The 21,080-nt window shown below is 32.8% G+C and overlaps 1 protein-coding gene across 1 annotated transcript in view; it reads left to right on the plus strand.

Annotated features, from left to right (window-relative positions):
- Positions 1 to 21,080, plus strand: part of LOC148281973 (intermembrane lipid transfer protein VPS13A-like) — a 71,729-nt gene that overhangs the window by 30,441 nt on the left and 20,208 nt on the right. Inside the window, exons 14-38 of the mRNA XM_088225838.1 lie at positions 95 to 282; positions 389 to 462; positions 1,231 to 1,392; positions 2,039 to 2,181; positions 3,361 to 3,495; positions 4,402 to 4,573; positions 4,656 to 4,841; positions 6,738 to 6,930; positions 7,647 to 7,822; positions 7,906 to 8,134; positions 8,714 to 8,843; positions 8,927 to 9,145; positions 9,230 to 9,429; positions 9,528 to 9,668; positions 9,760 to 10,122; positions 10,682 to 11,145; positions 12,427 to 12,749; positions 13,265 to 13,689; positions 14,194 to 14,365; positions 15,215 to 15,506; positions 15,940 to 16,142; positions 16,238 to 16,374; positions 16,880 to 17,292; positions 17,571 to 17,777; positions 19,312 to 19,584. Coding sequence (XP_088081964.1) covers positions 95 to 282; positions 389 to 462; positions 1,231 to 1,392; positions 2,039 to 2,181; positions 3,361 to 3,495; positions 4,402 to 4,573; positions 4,656 to 4,841; positions 6,738 to 6,930; positions 7,647 to 7,822; positions 7,906 to 8,134; positions 8,714 to 8,843; positions 8,927 to 9,145; positions 9,230 to 9,429; positions 9,528 to 9,668; positions 9,760 to 10,122; positions 10,682 to 11,145; positions 12,427 to 12,749; positions 13,265 to 13,689; positions 14,194 to 14,365; positions 15,215 to 15,506; positions 15,940 to 16,142; positions 16,238 to 16,374; positions 16,880 to 17,292; positions 17,571 to 17,777; positions 19,312 to 19,584 — 5,620 coding nt within the window. The remainder of the gene's footprint in view (positions 1 to 94; positions 283 to 388; positions 463 to 1,230; positions 1,393 to 2,038; positions 2,182 to 3,360; positions 3,496 to 4,401; positions 4,574 to 4,655; positions 4,842 to 6,737; positions 6,931 to 7,646; positions 7,823 to 7,905; positions 8,135 to 8,713; positions 8,844 to 8,926; positions 9,146 to 9,229; positions 9,430 to 9,527; positions 9,669 to 9,759; positions 10,123 to 10,681; positions 11,146 to 12,426; positions 12,750 to 13,264; positions 13,690 to 14,193; positions 14,366 to 15,214; positions 15,507 to 15,939; positions 16,143 to 16,237; positions 16,375 to 16,879; positions 17,293 to 17,570; positions 17,778 to 19,311; positions 19,585 to 21,080) is intronic.

Genomic DNA, 21,080 nt, shown 5'->3' on the forward strand with positions numbered 1-21,080 from the left:
TGTTTTATAATCTATCCTTACTCTGGTTTTATTTATAGTAATTTTTCTTTATATTATTATGATTTATATACATGTATTTAAAAATATTTTTTAGAGCCAAACAGTCTATGAGTGATGTGGGTAGTGCTAAAAATGGATTTTTAGAATCGGATAAGTCTTTTGTGTCCGTGGAACAAAGTGACGATGATACAGAAATATGGGCAAGGACAGTTGACTTGCCCGGATTTGATGATAACGTATCACCTAATAATTATATCACAGTTCTTTTAAGATTTGTCATAGGCAAGTACGAACTATCTATTGTTTAGTAACATGCATAGTTGTTGATAATTCAGCAATCAGTTTCTCATTGAATATACATTTTAAATGGCCGTTTTTTTTACAATAGGTGAAGCCGTTTTACATTTATCCCGTTCTTTAGACTCAGCAGAAAAGCCGTATATGATGTTACGCCTTGGTAAAGTAAGTAAAACATTGTTTTGTCAAAATATTCCAGTTAATTAAAAAATAATAACTGTGTTAAAAATATCAGTTCAGATTTTAAAAAATATGTATTAATTTATATATTATTTACTTGCAGTTTTCAAATGTTTAAAAGATTTGTATAAAAATATTATGTGGAAACATTTTTAATTTATAATATAGAAAAATCTTCTTTTGATATTTGACATTTATATCTCTGGATTAGAAAAAAAATCATAAATTTAATTTGTAGAAAATCTTTAGAATTATTAATAAAAAGCAAACCTAGTTATGATTAAAATTACAATTTAATTATTAACCTTTGCAGTGCACATCTTTTGACTAAGTTTCTTTGTGTTCTGTATCAATTAACGTAGTAAAGGCTTTGTTTTTTAATCAGTTAAAAAAGTCCTCATGTAGTTGCTATAATAATACATTCACTAGACGCCTGCTTAATATCTCCCAAAATAAAATGTATTATTTTAGGGGGTTAAATGCAAAACCACCACTGTCCATGTTCACTGTTTTCGGGAAGACCAACAAAACCAGCAACAAAAAGATTACATCTTTCTTTTAAGTTCAATGTGCAACTTGTGCGTGGTATAACAGATAGTGAAAAGACTATTAATTCTAAGTTGAAGGTGCACATTGAACTCAAAAGAAATAGTCATTTGGCTACTGGTTTTGTTGGTCTTTGTAAAAACAGTAGTCATGGACAGTGGCTTTTTGCATTTAACACCCTCGTTGAATAAAAATAAACTGTTTCAGGTATGTGTGGATATGGCTTTGATGAAGTATGGTCCAGCCCTGCAAATAAGTCTCCAGTCCCTGATGCTTTCTGATAAATTACACCAGGGTGCTTCCGGAGAATACCTTGAACTCATCACAACTGATGCTTCTGAAGAAATCGTGAATGTGCTCTATCGAAAGGTATGTACAGATAATGGATAGTTTATTCCGCTGTAGATTGTAAAACTTCCGTGTAATATGGTATTTTCACAAATCTAGAATAAAATTTATAAATCATTTAGAGCGGATTTTTGCAATTTTAATGACATAACTTTCAATGTATAATACACATTCATAATTTTTAGTTTAAAAACAAGCACATTTAAAACGGCTCACCGTTGGCATTGCACCACCTTAACATCATCTCCACCAAGTTCTAACAAACATTGCATACAACTCAAGCATATTATGGCGAGAAAGCAATGTCATACATTCCATTTTTTGCATAGGGTGGAAAGCATCTCATTTTCAGCATTTCAAGTTATGCATATTTTAAACCCTTGTAGAAAATTTATCCAACTTTGCACAGAAAAAATAATAATACCAGTAACTTCGCAATTTATTTTTTATTGAAGAATCGAAAAAAAACCATGATAAAACCCTTATGTACAATCCTTATAATAATACTAGTATATTTTATTATTATTATTCGTTATAGGCAGTCAGCCTTTGCTGATGCACCTATATCTCGTGTACTGCTTTTTGTCTGCGTTTATATTCATTTAATATAATATTTGACTAGAATTTTTTTACTATGGGATGAATTTAAAGACAAGTTTTTTCTCAGGTGCGAGCTGACTGTCCGGACTTTAAGTCCCATTTCCACAGTGTCGAGCAGTCTCTAGTGGCTGATATTGGAAATTTGTCCCTAGTTTTACATCAAGAAGCGTGGCAAACACTGATCAAATACATGGGATACATTCTTCAGAAGTAATAAACCATTTAAATTATTATTTTAATCCCTCTTAATTCTTGAACAATATGATATTATGGTTAGCATGTTTACTAATAAGCTCTTGGTTCCCGGTTCCCGGTTCCCAGCAAGATGAACATGATATATTTATATGTATATTTATGTCCCATATTACTAGTGTTGTCGATAAATCTAGTCAGATGCTTGGATTTGTACTTCGAAACTCTAGATACATGTTTTAATAATACTACTGCAATTCGCACATTATATGATACACTAGTCCGCAGCATACTAGAATACTGTTCCATAATTTTGGACCCTTCTGAATCAAATCACATCCTTGAAATAGAGAAGGTTTAAAAGCGATTTTTGAAAAACTTACATCTAAATTTATTTTCTTTAATATCCATTCTTGTATCCCATCATCATTTATAACAGGGATACTGCAGGCTTATTCTATCACAATTTTGTTTCGTAAATTCGTTAGTTCATCATATATCTATTTTACTCTAACGCATTCAAAATCATATTTCACTCTCGTTTCCTCTCATACGATACGAAACAAATTAATTATAGAATAAGACCACTGAATTTCAACACCCTCAAATCTCATAGTCAAATTTTTCTTGGGAAACATTTCTATAAGCTGATTTCTGGAAGTATGTATAATCCAAATATACTGAAAGAGATCAGTTTGTACGTTCCCAATAACTATACTTAAGTGAGATCTCATGAACTGTTTTGCGTACCCAGAAGCCATATTAATGTTAGTCTGAATTCACTCGTTAATAGGGCAATTTACTTGCTGAATATGACATATTTTTCTGTACATATAGTAGAAAAACGCGACGTGTTTGGCCTTGGTTGTTGTGACGTCAAGATTCATGAAATTGTTCTACACAAATTTCAATGGCAGGAACAAATAAACATGAATCGTGACGTAATAGGGGCATGGCCAATGGAATTACCGTTTTTGCTGGAATTGAAAATTACAAATTTAAAAGTATTTTTTATGCTACTTATAATTATCCAAAAAATAATTTTTTTACTGGACAGTATTTCATAGACCTTTATTACTTTAAAAATGTTTTAAAAAACATGGTATTTCCCTATTGTCAAATAAATAATATCATTGTTTCTATGACATATTATGGTGACTAAGTGATCAATATTATTAATGATATTTTTTATTGTAGAGTGCAGTCAACAGACTCAGCACAGATAAAGAAAATGATCAATCCTCATGCACAAACAATAATGAATATGCTCGATGGTCCCGACAAAGAGGCACCAATTCCACCAGGTGCTACCAAATTCAGCTATTCCTTCAGGTACCCTCTCACCCACTCACCTATTTTACCAGTAAATTACAATAAATGTAATGATTTTTATGTAGATAGGTATTTTTCCACCATACTTTGATACTTTTTCAAGTATTTACCAAATAATTCAATGAAATTTTAATTCACACTGTAATCTTTGGCTTAAAATTGATAGAAGCCACAAATGAAAAAAAAAAGTATTAAAGGTAAACATCTCATTTATAAATAACTCGATTGATGATATAATACAGTTCTGTGTGTGAAACAGAACTAGAACCCTGGATGAGTTTTGTCGACTCGGTGGTCACTCTCTGAAATTGAGTAGAGATATGTCCGCCTCATTGAATAGCGGTTGACGCATTCGCCTACCATTTTTGAAGTCCGGGTTTTGATTCCTGGCAGGGTGAATGTGAAATATTGATTTTAAATGTCTTTTGAACTGCAATATTTTATTGTTCCTGGACTAGCACCTGATGTGTAAGACTTGTAAATACATCAAAAATGTTTTTAAAACATTCGAGTTTGTTTGTGAATATTCTTGGTGGAAGTTCATTGTAATTTATTATATCAATATAAGTTGAGTGACACTTCAATTTACTTATTTGGAATAACCAGTGACTGGTTTCATCGCTTTCGCGTCATCCCAGTCTCGAAGATGTCGCAAAAATTTGTAGATTTAACATTACTCATCTTTTATTTCTAGAATAAATTACTCATTTAATAAAATCAGTTAAATCTATCTGTAAGCATACATCTGACACTCCGGAATGTACCTGTGGGCCAGTGAAGTGTATATATCCACCAAAAGTCTTATACCGTAAAAATTGTATTTGATATTAGTTATGTTAAATGTTCACTTTTACGGGATTTCTCGAATAAAAGAAAATGCTAAATTATTCAAAATATTTATTTCAGATTATCGCAGCTTCGAGTAAAGCTCTCTCATTCGGACATTGATTTACTGGACATTAAATTAGGAGGCTTAGAGAGCGATTGTGTTTTCAAGGCTAATGAAAGAATGATTCTGAAAGTATTTCTGAATACTTTCACCGTTGACGATCTATCTGAAATGACGCTATATTCAAAAGTAAAAATAACTCTATTTAAAAATAGTGAAATTTAACATTGTATTCTGGCGTGCATTACATATTTATATTTTTTGCTTTTAGATGTTATGGGTTGACGAAGACAAAGTTTTAGAGCTTAAGTACGTGCGACATAGTCCCAGGGTGTACAAAAATAAGGGAATGGATAATTTGGTACAGAGCGATGATGTCAAATCAGATGGATCACTTAAATTATACGTTGGAAGATTAAACATTGTTTTGTTGTACAAGTCCATAATCGATTTACAGGTAATATAAATCAATTTTTACTTTTTAATTTACAAAAAAAAAACCAACAATATTTATTTATTTATTTGACACTTTATATACATATATAATAAATATACATACAAGGGCGGGCATATTGCCTTAAGGCAATTTCTTCCTACCTACCCAAACCGTTCAGTTTGAGAAAATTATAAATACATGGACATATTGAATCTTATAATTTTATACAAAAATTAAAAGCAAAGATTAACAAAAATAAATATATATAAAAAAAAATTAACACTATACGATGAAGAGAGGAGAGGGGATGGGAAGGAAAGAAGAAGGATAAAGGAACAATTTAAATATTTAGATAGTGACATTTCAATCTTGACTTAAATGTAAATAAAGTCTCTAACATTAGCGGGTAGATTATTCTACAATCGAGCAGCTACTACTGAGAAAGAGGAGGCAAGAAAATTAGGGCTTTGACAGGGTATTAAAGGGGTTCTCTCGTTACGTTGTGAAAGAGGTTGGATGAGCTCTCTCAGATAAACAGGCGAAGTGGGATTATTTAAAATATTGTGAAGAAGTGATAGAATGTGAATGTTTCTTCTATGCCTGATACTGAGCCAGTGTAGTTGCTACTATAAGAACTAAAAAAAATAATTGATTTTTGATGTACTGATAATGGCTACACGTATGTGTTGGTTATGGTAACGGTAGTTATTGTCGCAAATTCACAAAAATTCATAACCCACCTACTTGCCCTCCCATCCCCCTTCAGTCCTTTGACAAACGCCGCTGAATCGAGTCCTCAAGCAACCACCACTGAATCTAGAACTGAAACCATCGCTATAAGTGTTCATACGCTCAGGCTAGTGCGTTGTCTGGAAGATTGCTGCCAAAGACCTCATGTGTTACGCAACCATCGCGATCGCCGCGTATAGTGTCTAGTGTCTGGATCAATCCAAACTAAAGTGCTGCAGGAAGGAGAAAAAAGCCAGGAACAGGTTAGTGGCTATTCCACCTTCCCTAGTTGAATTTGTGAACAGTAATTGACACCCGTGTGATTGACGCCACGATTGCAGCCACTGCAAAACGCATCGCATTAATTAATCAAAGTCTTGAAAAATAGAGTCCACTAATATCTCACTATTATCATATAAGCCGGCAGGTTTCGCATCACTGGGGAAAATTAGTTTTCTGAGTCTTTCCCCACCAAATAACAATTATTGAAAGTTGTGTAAAATAATGGACATTTTATGGATTTAAAAATCCACAAAATGATTTTATGAATAAAAATTATGTTATTTTTCCTGTTGTATAATTAAAAATTATTTTTATGTATTTATTTTATAGAAACATCTGTAAGAGGGTGTATTTGTATGAGAGTAAGTCGGTAGTCAGGTGACAGAGGGACCATCTTTATTTTTTGTTTGTTTTTTAGTTTTCAAAAGTTTTAATGAATATTTCAGTAAATACACAGAACAGGATAAAAAAAACAGCTTCTTTTAGAATGGTAATTTATTATTGAAAAGCAACACTAAAATATTTTAGTTTGTGGTCTTGAAATTGGGTCGTATTTCAGCCCGCCTGTACATTTTTGAAAAATTATGGATGGTCCATTCTGAAATCTGACTACCTAAGTGTTCAGGTATGTGTAAGCGTGTGCATCATTAAAAAGTGAGGGTGTATTGCAGACAGATACAATCAGTAATAATTTGTTTTAAAATAAATTAAGGGGCATATTTAGCATAAATATAATAAAATATTTTATTTTAAACTAAAATCAGTTTTACTTTGTATACATATTGCGTCTTTTTTTGTTATACGAAATTTCACTATCATGTTTTATTTTACATATTGATTTTGAAGTATCAATAAACTGAAAGATGTTTTCTATTGCAGAACAAACTTATAATTTAATTGTTTCAGCATTTCTTGGAGCCATTTATTCCATCTGGTATAACGAATGAGGCCATTAAAAATGCGGAGAAAGGAATGGAGACTCAGTTGTCCAACATGAAAAGTTGGCAAACTAAACTCCATATATCTATTGAAGTTCATGCACCAGTTTTCCTTCTGCCACAAAAATCCACATCTCCTAATTTAATAGTCTTCAATACAGGTACAATATACATTCAAATTACCAAAATGCAATACTAAACAATTCCAAATAACTTTAATTACCTCTACATAAATAAAATATATAAATCAACTAAAAAATTAATAGATTATAAACATTTTCAATTATTGAAGCTTGAATATTTATAACATAACAGTGTAAGTCCCTCCCTAAAGTAAGATTATTGTAACTTATATTTTAATAAATAAATATAGTTATTGTTTTGTCGGTCTCATGGTGTAGTATTTGCCTACCATGCAAGAGGTTTCAGGTTTGAATCCCGTCATGGTTTACATGAAATATTTATTTAAAAATATGTTTTTACATTAGAATATTTCATAGTCCGTGGACTGGCCGCCTGAAATGTGAGAATGATTATCTTACCTTCATGTTACAAAGAAATATCCAGATACCATTTTCGAGATCCTGGGTTCAATTCCTGGCAGTGTGGCTGTGAAATATTGGTTTTAAAGGTGGTTCTATACTGCAATATTTCAATGTTTCTGGGCGTACGTACTACTTTTCACTTTACATTCTATGTAACAATAAAGATCTAGATACGTTGCAATTGGAGTTCCAATGCAGTGACCTATGCACCACGAGATATGGATAGGGAAATAAAGATGATGATAAACAATTTTTTTATTATTAAATATGACATTGAGATTAGGTTAATTTATATGGTGTAATTTTCAATCTATTTGTCAACTTTTTTCCAGGTGATTTTACTGTTGAAAATTTCTTCAAAGAAATTAGTCAAAAAATAATCAATAGTTCCACAGCTGGGAACACTTCAAGCAATAAAACGCCTGTTATTGATAATATGCTGGTCAAACTAGATTCCGTTACCTTAAGTCGAGCAGTTATGACTCTCGCTGGAACATTGGAAGTGCAGGTAAGTGAAAGAAAATCGTAAAACTGAGGTTGTGGAAAGATACAAGCCATTTATGATGTCATTAATTTGTTTGTTTTCTTTAGGAACCTGTTCTCGAGCCAGTTTCTCTAAGGTTTGATATAAAACGTGCAGTTGGATATCACAATATCATCGCTTTACAACAAGTTTCAAACACTGGAACCTTCCACAAAGATATATTACTGTACGATATCTCCGCGTCTATGGAGATTGTGAACGTCAACTTGGGCCAGAGAGACTTATCAACTTTGCTTGCAGTTTGGACTGACAACCTTACAGAAGGACGTTATGTTGGTAAGAAAAAAGCTTCTACAGTCCATTCAAATCTTTAATAAACTTTGCTTATGTTATGTGAGCAAAAAGTTTTCATATAAATCATTCAAATGTGTGTGCTTACACAAGTTAAAAAATTATGTTTACTTGGTTTACCGATATACACTAAAACATTAACATAGACTTATTAAACATTCGACACTTTATTAGATTAATGACTCTTTATGTAATTAATGGTATAAGTTCATTGAACTGTATTTTGCCAGATACTTGATGATTACTGATGTAATTCTTAGATATTAAAAAAAATAATGACACTATGTTCATACATGCTTATTTTATTATGAATTTAATATACATATTGACATATTTATCTGGTGTTTCCATTGTATACTTTATAGTTACTTTATTCTATAATAGTAGTTTTATGTACACTTTTAGGTATTTCAATGCAATCTTATGTAGTTATGATTCACCAGAGACTCATAGTTTTCCAAAAAACACAAAGGAATCCTTTATCTTCCCAAGCCTTTATCATTCTTTTGCAGTTTGAGACAATTTGCAATATAAATAATATAATATATTCTATTTGTTTCTAAGGTTCAATGGGGCATTGTATAGGAACCAGTGGATCTCCCGCAGAAACAATGAATAACACTGACGCATCAGTCAAAAAACTACAAGCATTCTTTGCACAGACCGAATCCTTGCGAAAAGAAGCCGTATTTCGGTAATATAACATATGTTTTACTGTATAAATTTATACAAGTTTTAAAATGCAAGTATATTTCATGATAAATTATTTAATTCCAGGTTTACATTAGATGGTATAGAATTAAAAATATTTACCGATGTTGATGAAGTTTTAAGTTCACCTGTTAGAGACTGCAATACTGGCCTCGCTAAACTAGCAGCCGGAGAAACCTCTTTCCAATTGGACTACTTTTCAGATAGATCTTTAGATATTAAGGCCAGTTTGCAGAGTTTACTCATTGAAGATATAAGACCTGATCCAAATATAGTAATCAAAAAGTGAGTCGAAAAATTATGAACAAAATGTGTAAATTACATATAGCTCGGTTTGTATTTAACAAATGTTCGTTCTTATTATTTCAGAATGTTCCAATCTCATGCCGGAGAAATGAGAATGGATACAACTGCCATTTCAGTATCTACTCCTCCAATCGTAGATTTAACTTTCCGACAAAATCAGGCTGGTGATCGTAATGTTGACATTCATGTTGAAAAAACCCGTCTTAATTTCTCTGTACCATTCTTTATGAATTTGGGACGGTTCATCTTGGACGCTTTACCAGGTAAAGGGCGTACAAAACATTTAAAAATTCTTACAGTGATCCTTTAAACAAATCACAATTGTAAATGATTATATTTATGCGAGTGATGAATTCTTTAGGTGATAAATCAATGGATGGCGGAGTCATCAACCATGGATATATAGGTGATACTACTGTAATTAAACAAGAATCTGGTGCTGTCAATAACAGAATGAGACCACCGAGCTCTGCCGATTCTACTAGTGGCTATTTTTCAACTGGTAAAAAAGGAAAATTAAAATTCATATCTAGTTAATAACTAAAAAAATATACAATTCTTCTCTTAGATGACAATTTTAAATATGTTTTCAGGGGCTAATCTAAGCGAAGATGCTAACGGGCTTTCTATATCAGTTCAGTTCCGCAAACCAGAAATAATGTTTTTCTCTGATTTGTCAAAGACAACCGGCCACGCCTTATTATTCCGAACTGAAGTATTGGTAGACTACTCCCGCCACGCTTACCGAGAGAACTTAACTCTATCTCTCTCTGGCCTGCAAATTATGTCCAAACTCCAAAGCAAGCTGAAATCCACACAGCCGTATTTAGTGCTACACCCCTGTGATATTGAATTTGCTAAGCAGTTGAAGAATATAGAAGAAGGAATTATAGTGACGGCGTCTGTTTCTCCTATTGATATGCATATTTCTGAAACGACAGTCCGCACAGTTACAGGTAGAAAAATTAATTAACACTCTGAGGACCGGCTGAATACACATAGAATTTATTTTATTTTTATGGAATTTCATGCTTTGTGAAGGGTTTCTTAAAAGTGTCATAATTATGAAAATACTGGGTTAAATCAATTGAAGCTTTTCATATTTTTAAAAATAATTTAATAAGTCATTTTTGTATGCTAGTTTTGCCAACATTGGCCTTTATGGAGAGCCACATTGTAATGCTCGCACACATACAGGGTCTCACTCCTTTTTTTGTGCTTTTTGTATCCCGGAGCCGGTAAACACATGATTATAATAACCATGCATTGTGTCCCGGTCCCATGTTTTGACGTAGTTTACCAGCAGTGAAAAAGTACTAATAAAAGTCACTAGATGTCAATAAAATGCACTTTTTATATATGTGAAATAAATAAGTCATCTATGCATTTCTAATACTCATCTTCTCAATATGGACGATGATGTTGAGGATTTAAAGTTAAAAATGTACTGATAAAATTGCATGATTGCCTTTTATGACTCAAATACTTGAAATCTATTGTATCCTTATTTTTCAGATATTGTGGAAGATATCGTTGCTGATTTGACAGTACCGGAAGAAAAGGAACCTTTTAACTTTCTCAATTACTCCTCTAAAGCAGCCGAAAAGTTGGACAGTGAAGAGTTGTGGTCTCCCAAGAAGATAGTCCCATATGTCTCCATAAACTCGGATGAAACAAACAGTTATACTCAACCACCGTACCCATCTGCCAAACCCAGTGAGACATTCACCATGGCCATACCGAGCATCAGAGTAATGTTCGAGCTGGAAGCCAAATCTAGAATACCTGTATTAATGGCCAAATCGGTATTTGAAATAACTGTCCACGACTGGTCAAAACAGATGCACTCGAAATGGGAATTCAACCTTCAGGCTTCTTACTACAATGAGAAATTTGATACATGGGAACCACTGATAGAGCCAATAGTCTGCGAGGAGAATGTTTACCGGCCATGGGAGGTGCTGGTAAAAATGTTTCAGGTAAGATGCTTTGAATATTTACAGAAAAAAAATTACCATTACAGACCAAAAGGCCTAATTATAGTGGTGGTTACAGAGCAGAATACCCAAGCTTCAGAAAAACCACTTTTATGTTTTGTTTGATTCAGATTCACAGCTGAGAAAATCGACGTTTATTCTATTAGAGTAAAGCTTTATTCTCACAATAGGGAAAACAAATAATTAATTTAAAAAGGTACATAACATAATATAACTATTTTGATAGTGCTGTCACGAAACAATACATATTTTATGTTTTAACATAACGATTACTGACCATTTAATTTGTATGTAATATATCTATTTTGGATATAGTTACCGAGTGCTTCGTGATTAGTAGTATTGTGCAATTAGTATATTATAATATTTATGAAAGAAAGATTAAAACTAATTTATACTAAAAAATATACATATATTAAAAACGTAAAATTATATAACAAAGGATTTTGAAGGCAATACACTTTTTCGATTTGTAAAATTTCTTTATTTGAGACACCATTTTTTTGTTTTTAAAAGATTAACCCGCTAAGCCTCTTTTTAGAGGCTTGTCAGCATGTGGGAAAGAGGAGATATGGAAGGAGCTTATGGAAAATACACCACAACACCCAGACCAATTGAGAATAAAAATCTTTCTTGAATTTTTTTCTTGCAACTAGCGGGAATCAAACCCGTGATGCCAGTTTCGCAGTCAGCTGTCCAACCAACTGGGCCACGGCGCGGTCAGGGTACAATTTAGGTTGACCGATAATGTTTGCACTAAAACTCAAGTATTTTATTTTAGTAGCATTTAGATTAAGCAAATTATTATCTAGCTAGGATTTTACTCTTTCCATATCCTGTTCAGCCTTCGCATAAACCCGCTCTAAGTGTAATCATTGAGTAGAATTACAATTTCATCAGCAAAGCTAATTATGGTCACTCACTGGGATTTTAATGCAGAACCCCCGTGCGAGAGGCAAATGTCTTAGCCATTTTAAAAGGGGAATAATTATTTAACTTGCTTATGATGTACACGGTTTATTATAGAATAAAAAATAAAAGGAGAATGATACTATAATACAAAATCTTTGAATAATCAGTGACCAGTTTTAATCGCTTCGCGACATCTCCAAGATCATGTTATTATAAATTTGTGGATTCAAATATCTGTGGATTTTGTTTTACGAGTATCTTCATTTAGGGAGGAAATTTTAGGGGGGCATTTTATATTTAAATAATATTTAGCTCCCAATATCTTTGTCAAAAGTTAACATATTTTTTTAGGCTAAGTCATATCCAATCTCTAGCAAAATGGAGCAGGATCAACCGATATCTGAGGTGGATGGAGAAAAGACCAAGTTCAGGCAGGCCGCTCTTCAGAAGAAGACTAATAGTGACAGCGAAACTTCTGCTGATGAGAACGAAGATGCAGAGAATGAAATGACTTTCATCAGGCACAGGCCTGGTAGCAAAGGGGAATCGGATAACAGTGGAGCGGCATACGGAGACGATTATTATATTTCTTCCAACCGAAGTGAATCTGATTCTGAAAATGAAGATGGAGCAATGGAAAAATTAGCATCTGCAATTTCACATTTGTTTACAGGGTATGTGGCTAAAATGTTTTAGATTTAGAATTTCATTTGAAGGTATGCAATTTTGCCAAAATATAAAAAAAATGCTTATAAAATCAGATAAATTTGTTTGCTTTTAGATATCTAAATTATAGCATGGTTTTGATACATATTTAAGTACGAACTCTTTATAAATATATTTACATTTTACAAAAATATGTTTTGTAGTTGTGTGAGTTGAGAATGATTTTTGTATTTTTTTATTTGCTTATTTAGTTTATTTGTGTACTCTCAAGTTAAAAACTCATTTTTGAACAAAATATTTAAAGAATTTTTTTTAAGGGCAGGCTGATTAGCTGATTTATTTCTTTACCTTATTAACTTTATATGTTCACTTATTATAAACGAATAATTCAATAATTTAATTAATCATTCATGCATGATAATATAAATATGGACATCAACATACAAAAAAAAACATACTTTAAAAATTTTCTTTCTAAATTTTCAAATTTTCTTTGATATTGATCAAATGAAAAACCCTTTAGGGATTCCAGTGACGGTGAAAACAGTGAAAGTGATGAATCTTCTGGAGCCGAACCATCAGGAGTTGAATCTGAACCCAATTCAGACAATGAAGGAGCTACTAAAACAGTTTCCGGAAAGTTCAAAAGATCCCCCCAGCACTTATCAATGATAGATGGTGAAAAAAAGCCCACCTCAAACTTGAATTTCGCCATGAAAGCGGAAAGTATTGACTCCGGACTGGACGCTGAGAGTGTCGCTGACAAGACTGCCATTTATATTATGATTGATTCGAGGGATATATTAAACATAACACTGACATCGCAATCTTTACAAGTATTGTATGACCTCCTCACCCACTTTACACAGAGAAGCCTCCCAGTCACAGACTATCATAATGTTATGGCTCTTGATTATGAAGACCCTATAAATTTGAGCAACGCTATTGGTAAGCGATTATTTTACAACAAACGAAATTGTTTAGTGTTTACAAGTTCACATATTATAATAGATGAGATTGTTCAATTATAGTACATACAAATAAAAAAATATTTTAAAAATACCTTATAAATTTCATGATTTCTAATTTGTTACATTATAATTTATTTATATTTATTATGTATATACAATATTTTGTTAAAAATTGAATAAAAAAAATATTTGAAATAATTTCCAAAATATTTAAGAATTTTTCAAATGAATTTATAATATCATAATTATTATCATTGTTTGATTTCCAAATAAAACAAAATAGTACTATTATTTTTACCTATTTATCAACCTCATCTTTTAATTTTACTGAAATAAATATTCAACGATTTTGTTTCATTGCGTTTTTGCATTAAGATATACAACTCTATAAATAATATCACAACTACAAAACAGCGATAAAAATAATTTACAAATAAAGTATAAAAAACATATTGTATTTTGATAATTTTCTTCCTTTTAGGTCCTGGATCGAAGGTGGAGTTAATTTCTCATGCAGAGTTGGACATAGTAGGGAACGATCGTGTTATAGCAACTGCAAATTATGATAAGGACTATAGCTGTCCCAGCAGCCCGGCTAACAGTATGGATGGGAAACATCTCAGTTCTAGTGCCTCTGATCATGATTGGGAAACGTAACTACTTTATTAAAATACTATTGTTGTAGTTAATATCTTTTGATAAATCTGCCTAGAAATCAGTGTTTAGATATAAGATGTATACTATGTAAAATCAAGTATTACCCCTCGCATATAACGCCTGCACAACACCTTATAAATTTTGGGTGTATGGTAGTTTGACTTTGCAAGAAACAGAAATAATAATTAATACAGGAACCTCCAGGAAAAACTGCCACTAAGCTAAGGTGCTTCTGTTGGTTATTTTACAACTGCAAATTATTCCCAAAAACACTTTGGTTATGGAGACAAGACATCGAGTTCTCTAGTTTTAGACTCCCACTGCTGACAGTTCATTAGCTATTCATGTCAGAACAAGATGCAAACCTGACTTGTGAAGATGCACAAGCAATGACTGTTTGTAAACACCAACTAGAGACCAGACATGGAGTGTTTGTCTTAATAAGTAATATATATGCAGTTGTACTACCCATAGATCGATGACACACAACGTTGTGGATGTTGAACAAAGAAAGAAACTTTGCATTTATTTTATTTATTTTACTCAATAGATTCTATTGCAAAAACACCATACATTCAGGACATTCACTCTTTGCAAACATAGTAACTGACAGAAACAAGCCTTATATATACTTACCCAGCAGTTTTTACTCAATTCTAACTTGCATTACTCTCGTGCTGAATAAATAATTTGTATTATAATATTATTAATAATATAAATACACAAAAAACCTCAATTTTGTTTCCCTGTTATCTCCAACTGATATAAGAATTGCTATAATAACCAAATCCTTCTTAATATATTATATACTGAATGGAATTTTAAATATCTATTACTGTTTTTAGGTTTGAAGGAGGATTTAATTGTGAAATGCGAACTCCCACACCACAGCCGATGTTCAGTCCATCACTATCTTTCCCACTGGATCCCGTGTCATTGCTGTACAAGAAAGTAACTGATGAACGTCTTGTTGTTAGAATAAAGGACTTTGAAGATCTAACAGTAGTTTGTCCACAAAGAACAGTCAATAAACTGCATGCCTTGCAGCCTAGTAAGAACAATACTCGGTATTATGTAATGCTAAATACAGATTCTAAATATAAGAATCGGAAGATCACGCTGCGTTCACCATTACAGGTAAAATAAAGAAAATAAAACATTTACAGAATGTAAGGCTGAAACATGCATCATCGACAAAATTAAGACATGGTTGCGCATTTGGCCATGTAGAGCGAAAGAATGGCTATTAAGATTTAATATGGGAATGTTAAAGAAGACATAGCATGATAAATTCAACAAATACTTGAAAACTGACATGTCAAAAGTCAGAATAAGTATAATGAGTCCATGAATGCCGGTGACGTCTGTGTGTAAAGATAAAGTGTGAATTTCTGTCCTCTTGTTGCACATGCATATTTTAATGGCGCTACTTGCTGCTAGTGCCAGAAAAGTCTTCTCAGCAATAATCACGGTGGCAATGAAATCAGTCATGAACAAAATAATTGTTGCACCAAACTTTTATGTCATTTTTACCCCTGCATAATTTTTAGTTCATTTTATTTGTTTCCAGATAAGAAATGAGACATCTTACGCTATTGGACTGTACTACAAAAAATCTGATCTTGAATCATTGAAAATTGAATTGATTGGGGAACAGACTAATCCATTTGAAGGAACTATGAGGATTCACATTTTGGAACCCGATGAAACTTACAGCATCCCCTTATATGTAGCTTATCACTGTAAATTATACCTCCAACCGACGTATGTTGAGTAAGTCTATTGAAATTAAATATTATTTTTATTTATTTTAAAGTTTCATTATTGTAAAAATATCATATTTCCTTAATTTTAATTGTATTTTTTAGCAACTACCATGTGACCAGCCAAGGATTATGGTGGCCTGATTTGTCTGGGGACCTTAACATAGCCAGCAATATTTGCTGTATGCCAAAGGATGATAAAGATCCCACAGCTTTCTCTCTGCGAGTACTAACAATAGATGGTGAGTTTTATTTTAAAATAATGCTTTTTTTTTCTTCTTAATCTGTGAGTTGTGCTTAGTAATACTTATTATGTCAAATTAACATAATATTGTGTACAGTATAATTATTTTCCCCTCTTTTTCATAAAACACACTGTTCCTACTGTTATATATGAGCCCATTGCAGGTGAACTGAACTACCTGATATTTTAAATGTGAATTAAACTCATCGCTTATATTATATTTCTGTAATCGGTATAATCAAAAAACCTTTTTTTCCAGGTTTTTATGCACAAAACATCCATGTTGTTAAAAATATCATAACAGTTTTTTTTAAATAAGGCAAAAAACTTATACAGTTAAAACATTAAATACAAAAGTGTTACCATTTCGTCAGTCGGTTCACTCGGGTTCATATTATAAAAAGCACTTGTGCTGTATAGTAAATAAATTGATAATTTAGGTCGTGTTATTATATTTTGTTGAACCAAAACATTATAAAATATTGTTTCGATTTATTTTACAGGTTGTCGAACGAATAAATCGTCACACACAATTCCCAACTTCCTCATTCGGTTGCTTCCTCCACTGACAATTCACAATCGTCTTCCTTACGCTGTGGAAGTGAAAATACCCCACATATCCCACCAAGTGAGAATAGAAGCGGGAGAGAAGAGCAATGTTTATCACATGAACTTGACCAAATCGCACCGAGTATCTGTGGACGTCAACTACCTCAGCTTACCTTGGACGGGAAGCTTTAACTTGAACAATGATCTGGAAGAGAAGACCCTGACTATGACCACAGACTGTGACACAGACGGTGGAAACAAACAACTGGGTCTAAATTTGAAGATCGACAGGTCCGAAGGCTGTGAACTGTTCCTTCACGCACCATATTGGATTATTAACAAAACTGGATTGCCATTACAATTAAGGGTAAGTTTAAAACTAATTTTAAAAGACTTTGTCGTAATAAAGTTTAAAAATATAAATATTTTGTTAGAAGGCTTAATTGATTGATGTTGATTATTTATTAGTAAAAACTGCTGATGTGATGTTATGGCTAATATGCTTAACTCAAGCATGAAGAGTTCCAGATTCAATCCTTAGTGAGATCGCCATAAATAAATGTGTTTTTCTCAACATGAGTCTGGTGTTCTCTGTTGGAATACACCATTGCATTTGGGCCCAGATGGAATTTTTGATTTTTGCAGGGGTCCCTGTCAGACGTGGTGTACGAGTGTGTGGGCTGGGAGCCCCTCCTGTTCCAGTACCGGCGCAGCATGCGCAGGCGGAGAGTGCGGCTGCGCGTATACCAGAGTTCCTGGTCCTCCGCCTTCGGGCTCGAAACAGTGGGCGCCTCAGGGCTTATCATCTGCAAGCACAGGGAGAGGAACCGGCGATACAGGATACTGATGACGGTAATATTCATATGTTTTTTAATACAAATGTCACTCAGCCGAGATGAAGGTATTATTAAGGGGAATGTGAAATATATGAACTGATTGGAGGCATTCGAGGTGTCGAGAATCAGCTAATGAGGAAAGTCAGCCTTACGGGAAATTGGATATAAAAAATGTATTCTTTCGTGCGGTAAAATTGAGGAAAATGTATGAAAAAATAATAGAAAATATTTTGATAAAAACAAACTACTGCGCATGACGTCACTAGTTCTTCCGAATCAACCAACAATAAGAGAGTTACTGACTAATCAGCAGAACTCACCAAGAAGAAGGAGAAGAATTTTTAAGATGTCACATGCGAAGTAATTAAAACAAAATCATAGCTCTGATAATTTTTTGGTGTAGTTTAATATTTTATAAACAAATAAAAAACCACTGAACTTCCTTATTGCAACAGGGAATTGTTTAAATGTATAAAGGACTGTAAGATTTTTTTATCTGCGTCACATCCTGCATGGAAAAAAGTTTGAAATCCTCTAACTTATACTAATTGGTAAAATTGAGGGACAATACTATTGAGACTGCGCTATATAAGAGAGCGGTTGGAAATGATGCGTGTAGAGTTGTTCAGGGCACATCAAGGCAGAGAGGCCCTTTTAGAAGTGATTGCCAACGTCGGGGACACCTGATAGGGCACATAAGAAGAAGTATGTGGAAATCTAGGCATTTGCAAGGCTAATTGACCTGTCGTTGGCTGGTGTAAGTGGTCAATTTACACATTGTTTAACATTCGCCATAGCGTATAGTTGCTAGACATCCAGAACACCTACTTGTTCAAACACTTCCGTTGTGGGTGTTCTGATATGGACCTTCATGCTATTTCCAACGTTTGCATAGCTTTTTGCTGGCTCCACCCCATGCAAATGTTCCGTTATCTTATCATATTATTGAAACTGTTTTGATGGTAAATATTTTAACATTAGTATGTAGTTTAACAAAGCCTCGATAATCGCGCCACTCGCCAGAAGCTGATGGACGCTCGAATTTGCTGGTTCGCAGATTTGCTTTATCTTTATATTCTTTGCCACTGAACCCCGATACAAATTGATGCAATTACCTACCTTGTACTGGGCTTCATTCATCTCTTATTATTTATTTGTTTATTTATGGACTTATTCAGTCCATTCAACAATGGCAAACACATTTCCTTATAATACATACAGGTACAATTGAAATAAAATACAACTAAAGAAAATTAAAGCTAGGACAAAAAAATTAATAGTAATCACTACCTCGAGACAAGATCTGGTCTATTTTAGTGATTGTTTACATCTCTTCTGGCGATGTGTTCTAAAAACAGGCTTTAAACAGATGTAGGATTTTTACAATTTCTATCCAGGGTTCTGGTTTTTTTTCATTCGTAAAACTGTATTTTTCATTCCTCTTGGACATGGGAAAAATTATAAATACATCATTACGCATTTTAATCATTTAAAAGGATAAATCATAAAGCTCACACTTCAAATATTGATTTTAAATAAATATTTTTCAGGTGAGCCTATCCCAGCTGTGTCCCCAACTGACTCGCATCATCACGCTCCTTCCTTACTTTCTCGTCAGCAACGAGGCCAAGAAGCACTTGCGGTTTATGGAGGAGAATGAGAGGGCCGACCTGTGGATGGATCTTGGGCCGGGACAGTGCGTGGCCTTCTGGCCGGAGACAGATTCTATGAAGATGCACTGCAAGTTGAGAGACTCAGCACTCATATCACAGCACTTCCCAATCACTAATACGCATTTCACCGTTTTAAGAATGGACAAAGGGGTAAGTCTATGCTGCAATATAATTATTTATTTGTTCTCAAAATCGAACACGATAGGGTATTTTCACAAATCGGTAATAACATTGAAAATACACATATATAAATGGAATATTTAGATCCGATTTTTACAATTCTTATAAATTCAAACTTAAGGTTAAGAAATGAAATATATACGAAAAGTTACTCTTAGAGCACACACAATCTAATGTTTTGGGTTTCTTCAGATTTTTTAAAAATATGCACCGATTAAGCTAAGAAACTGTTGGTTTACATTTAAAAAAAATTTTAATCATTTTTAAAAACTTGTTATTATTTCTTTATTTACATGTAAAAAAGTATTTAAACTTCTATTTTATAACAAAAAATATATAAACTACAGTTCATACAAATAGTTCAATTCAGAAAATGAAAATTGATATATTGAAACTGTGCCTTTGGTCTGAAAGGGCCAATGTCAAAAATTACAACATTACCGGCGAGTGATTTTGTAGCTATTTTGTGGCGTTATAATAAACTATTTGAGGCGTTTAAAACTATTATCAAAAAAAAAATACTACTACATAATATGTGTGTGTATATAAAATGGTTAAAATAATAAGTATTTTTATTGAAATTAACCCTCTGCAAAGTGTTAGCAAGAGAAACAAATTCCGACATTGGCCCTTTTAGACCCATGTCACAGATATATCAATTTTCATAATGGAATTATTAAAAAAAAAATGTTTTCAATTCCCCTAATATTCATAAATAATGTCTTCATATGAAATTTTGGTTTTTAGTAGTCTATAATTTCTTCATCTAGTTTACTTTGTCATTCTTTTATTAGACTCCCATCAATTTTCAGTGTATATGCTGAACTTAATGACTTTTGCGTGCAAACTATCAATTCATTGTACTTATCCTTTGGTATCATCATATAATCTGTTATTTTTTTCACATTCTTACTACTTAGGCTTATGTCCTGAAAAAAAAACCCCAATTTAATAAAATGATTTATGAGCATTATCTACCTGTTGATGGGATCTACGTTCAAGGCGCACGGAAGGAATGCGGTCATGTGTTTTGACGCTGCCCGGTCGAGTTCTGATAAAAATTGTCGAGATTCACAAACATATCGTCAGCATTTGTTTCCTCAAAACTCAAACCGCCATAGTCAAAGAAGAAATCAAGTGTTGGCGATTCCATTTTGTAAAACAACACTAGAACAGAGGCATGCAAATGTCTTTGCCCCTAAACTGCATAACTCCTACATTAAAGACACAACAACGGAAAATGATCATTTAAGCCTCTCTTCTTCTAATAATTCATTTGGGTCAAAAATATAAATGTCAATGTTTTCTTTTCTATGTAAACTTTTAATTCACTTTCGTATTTATTCTTTATTAAATTTTCTATCTTAAATTTAATAATTTTCTCCGCGTCTATTTTTTATTTTTCTATTTCATATTTTCCACTTATTCATATTTTTTTTTTTAAATCTTGAGTAACTTAAAATTTT

Source organism: Micrasema longulum, unplaced genomic scaffold, assembly GCF_059751315.1.
Source record: "Micrasema longulum isolate JH-2025_06_02 unplaced genomic scaffold, ASM5975131v1 h1tg000389l, whole genome shotgun sequence".
NCBI lineage: Eukaryota > Metazoa > Arthropoda > Insecta > Trichoptera > Brachycentridae > Micrasema > Micrasema longulum.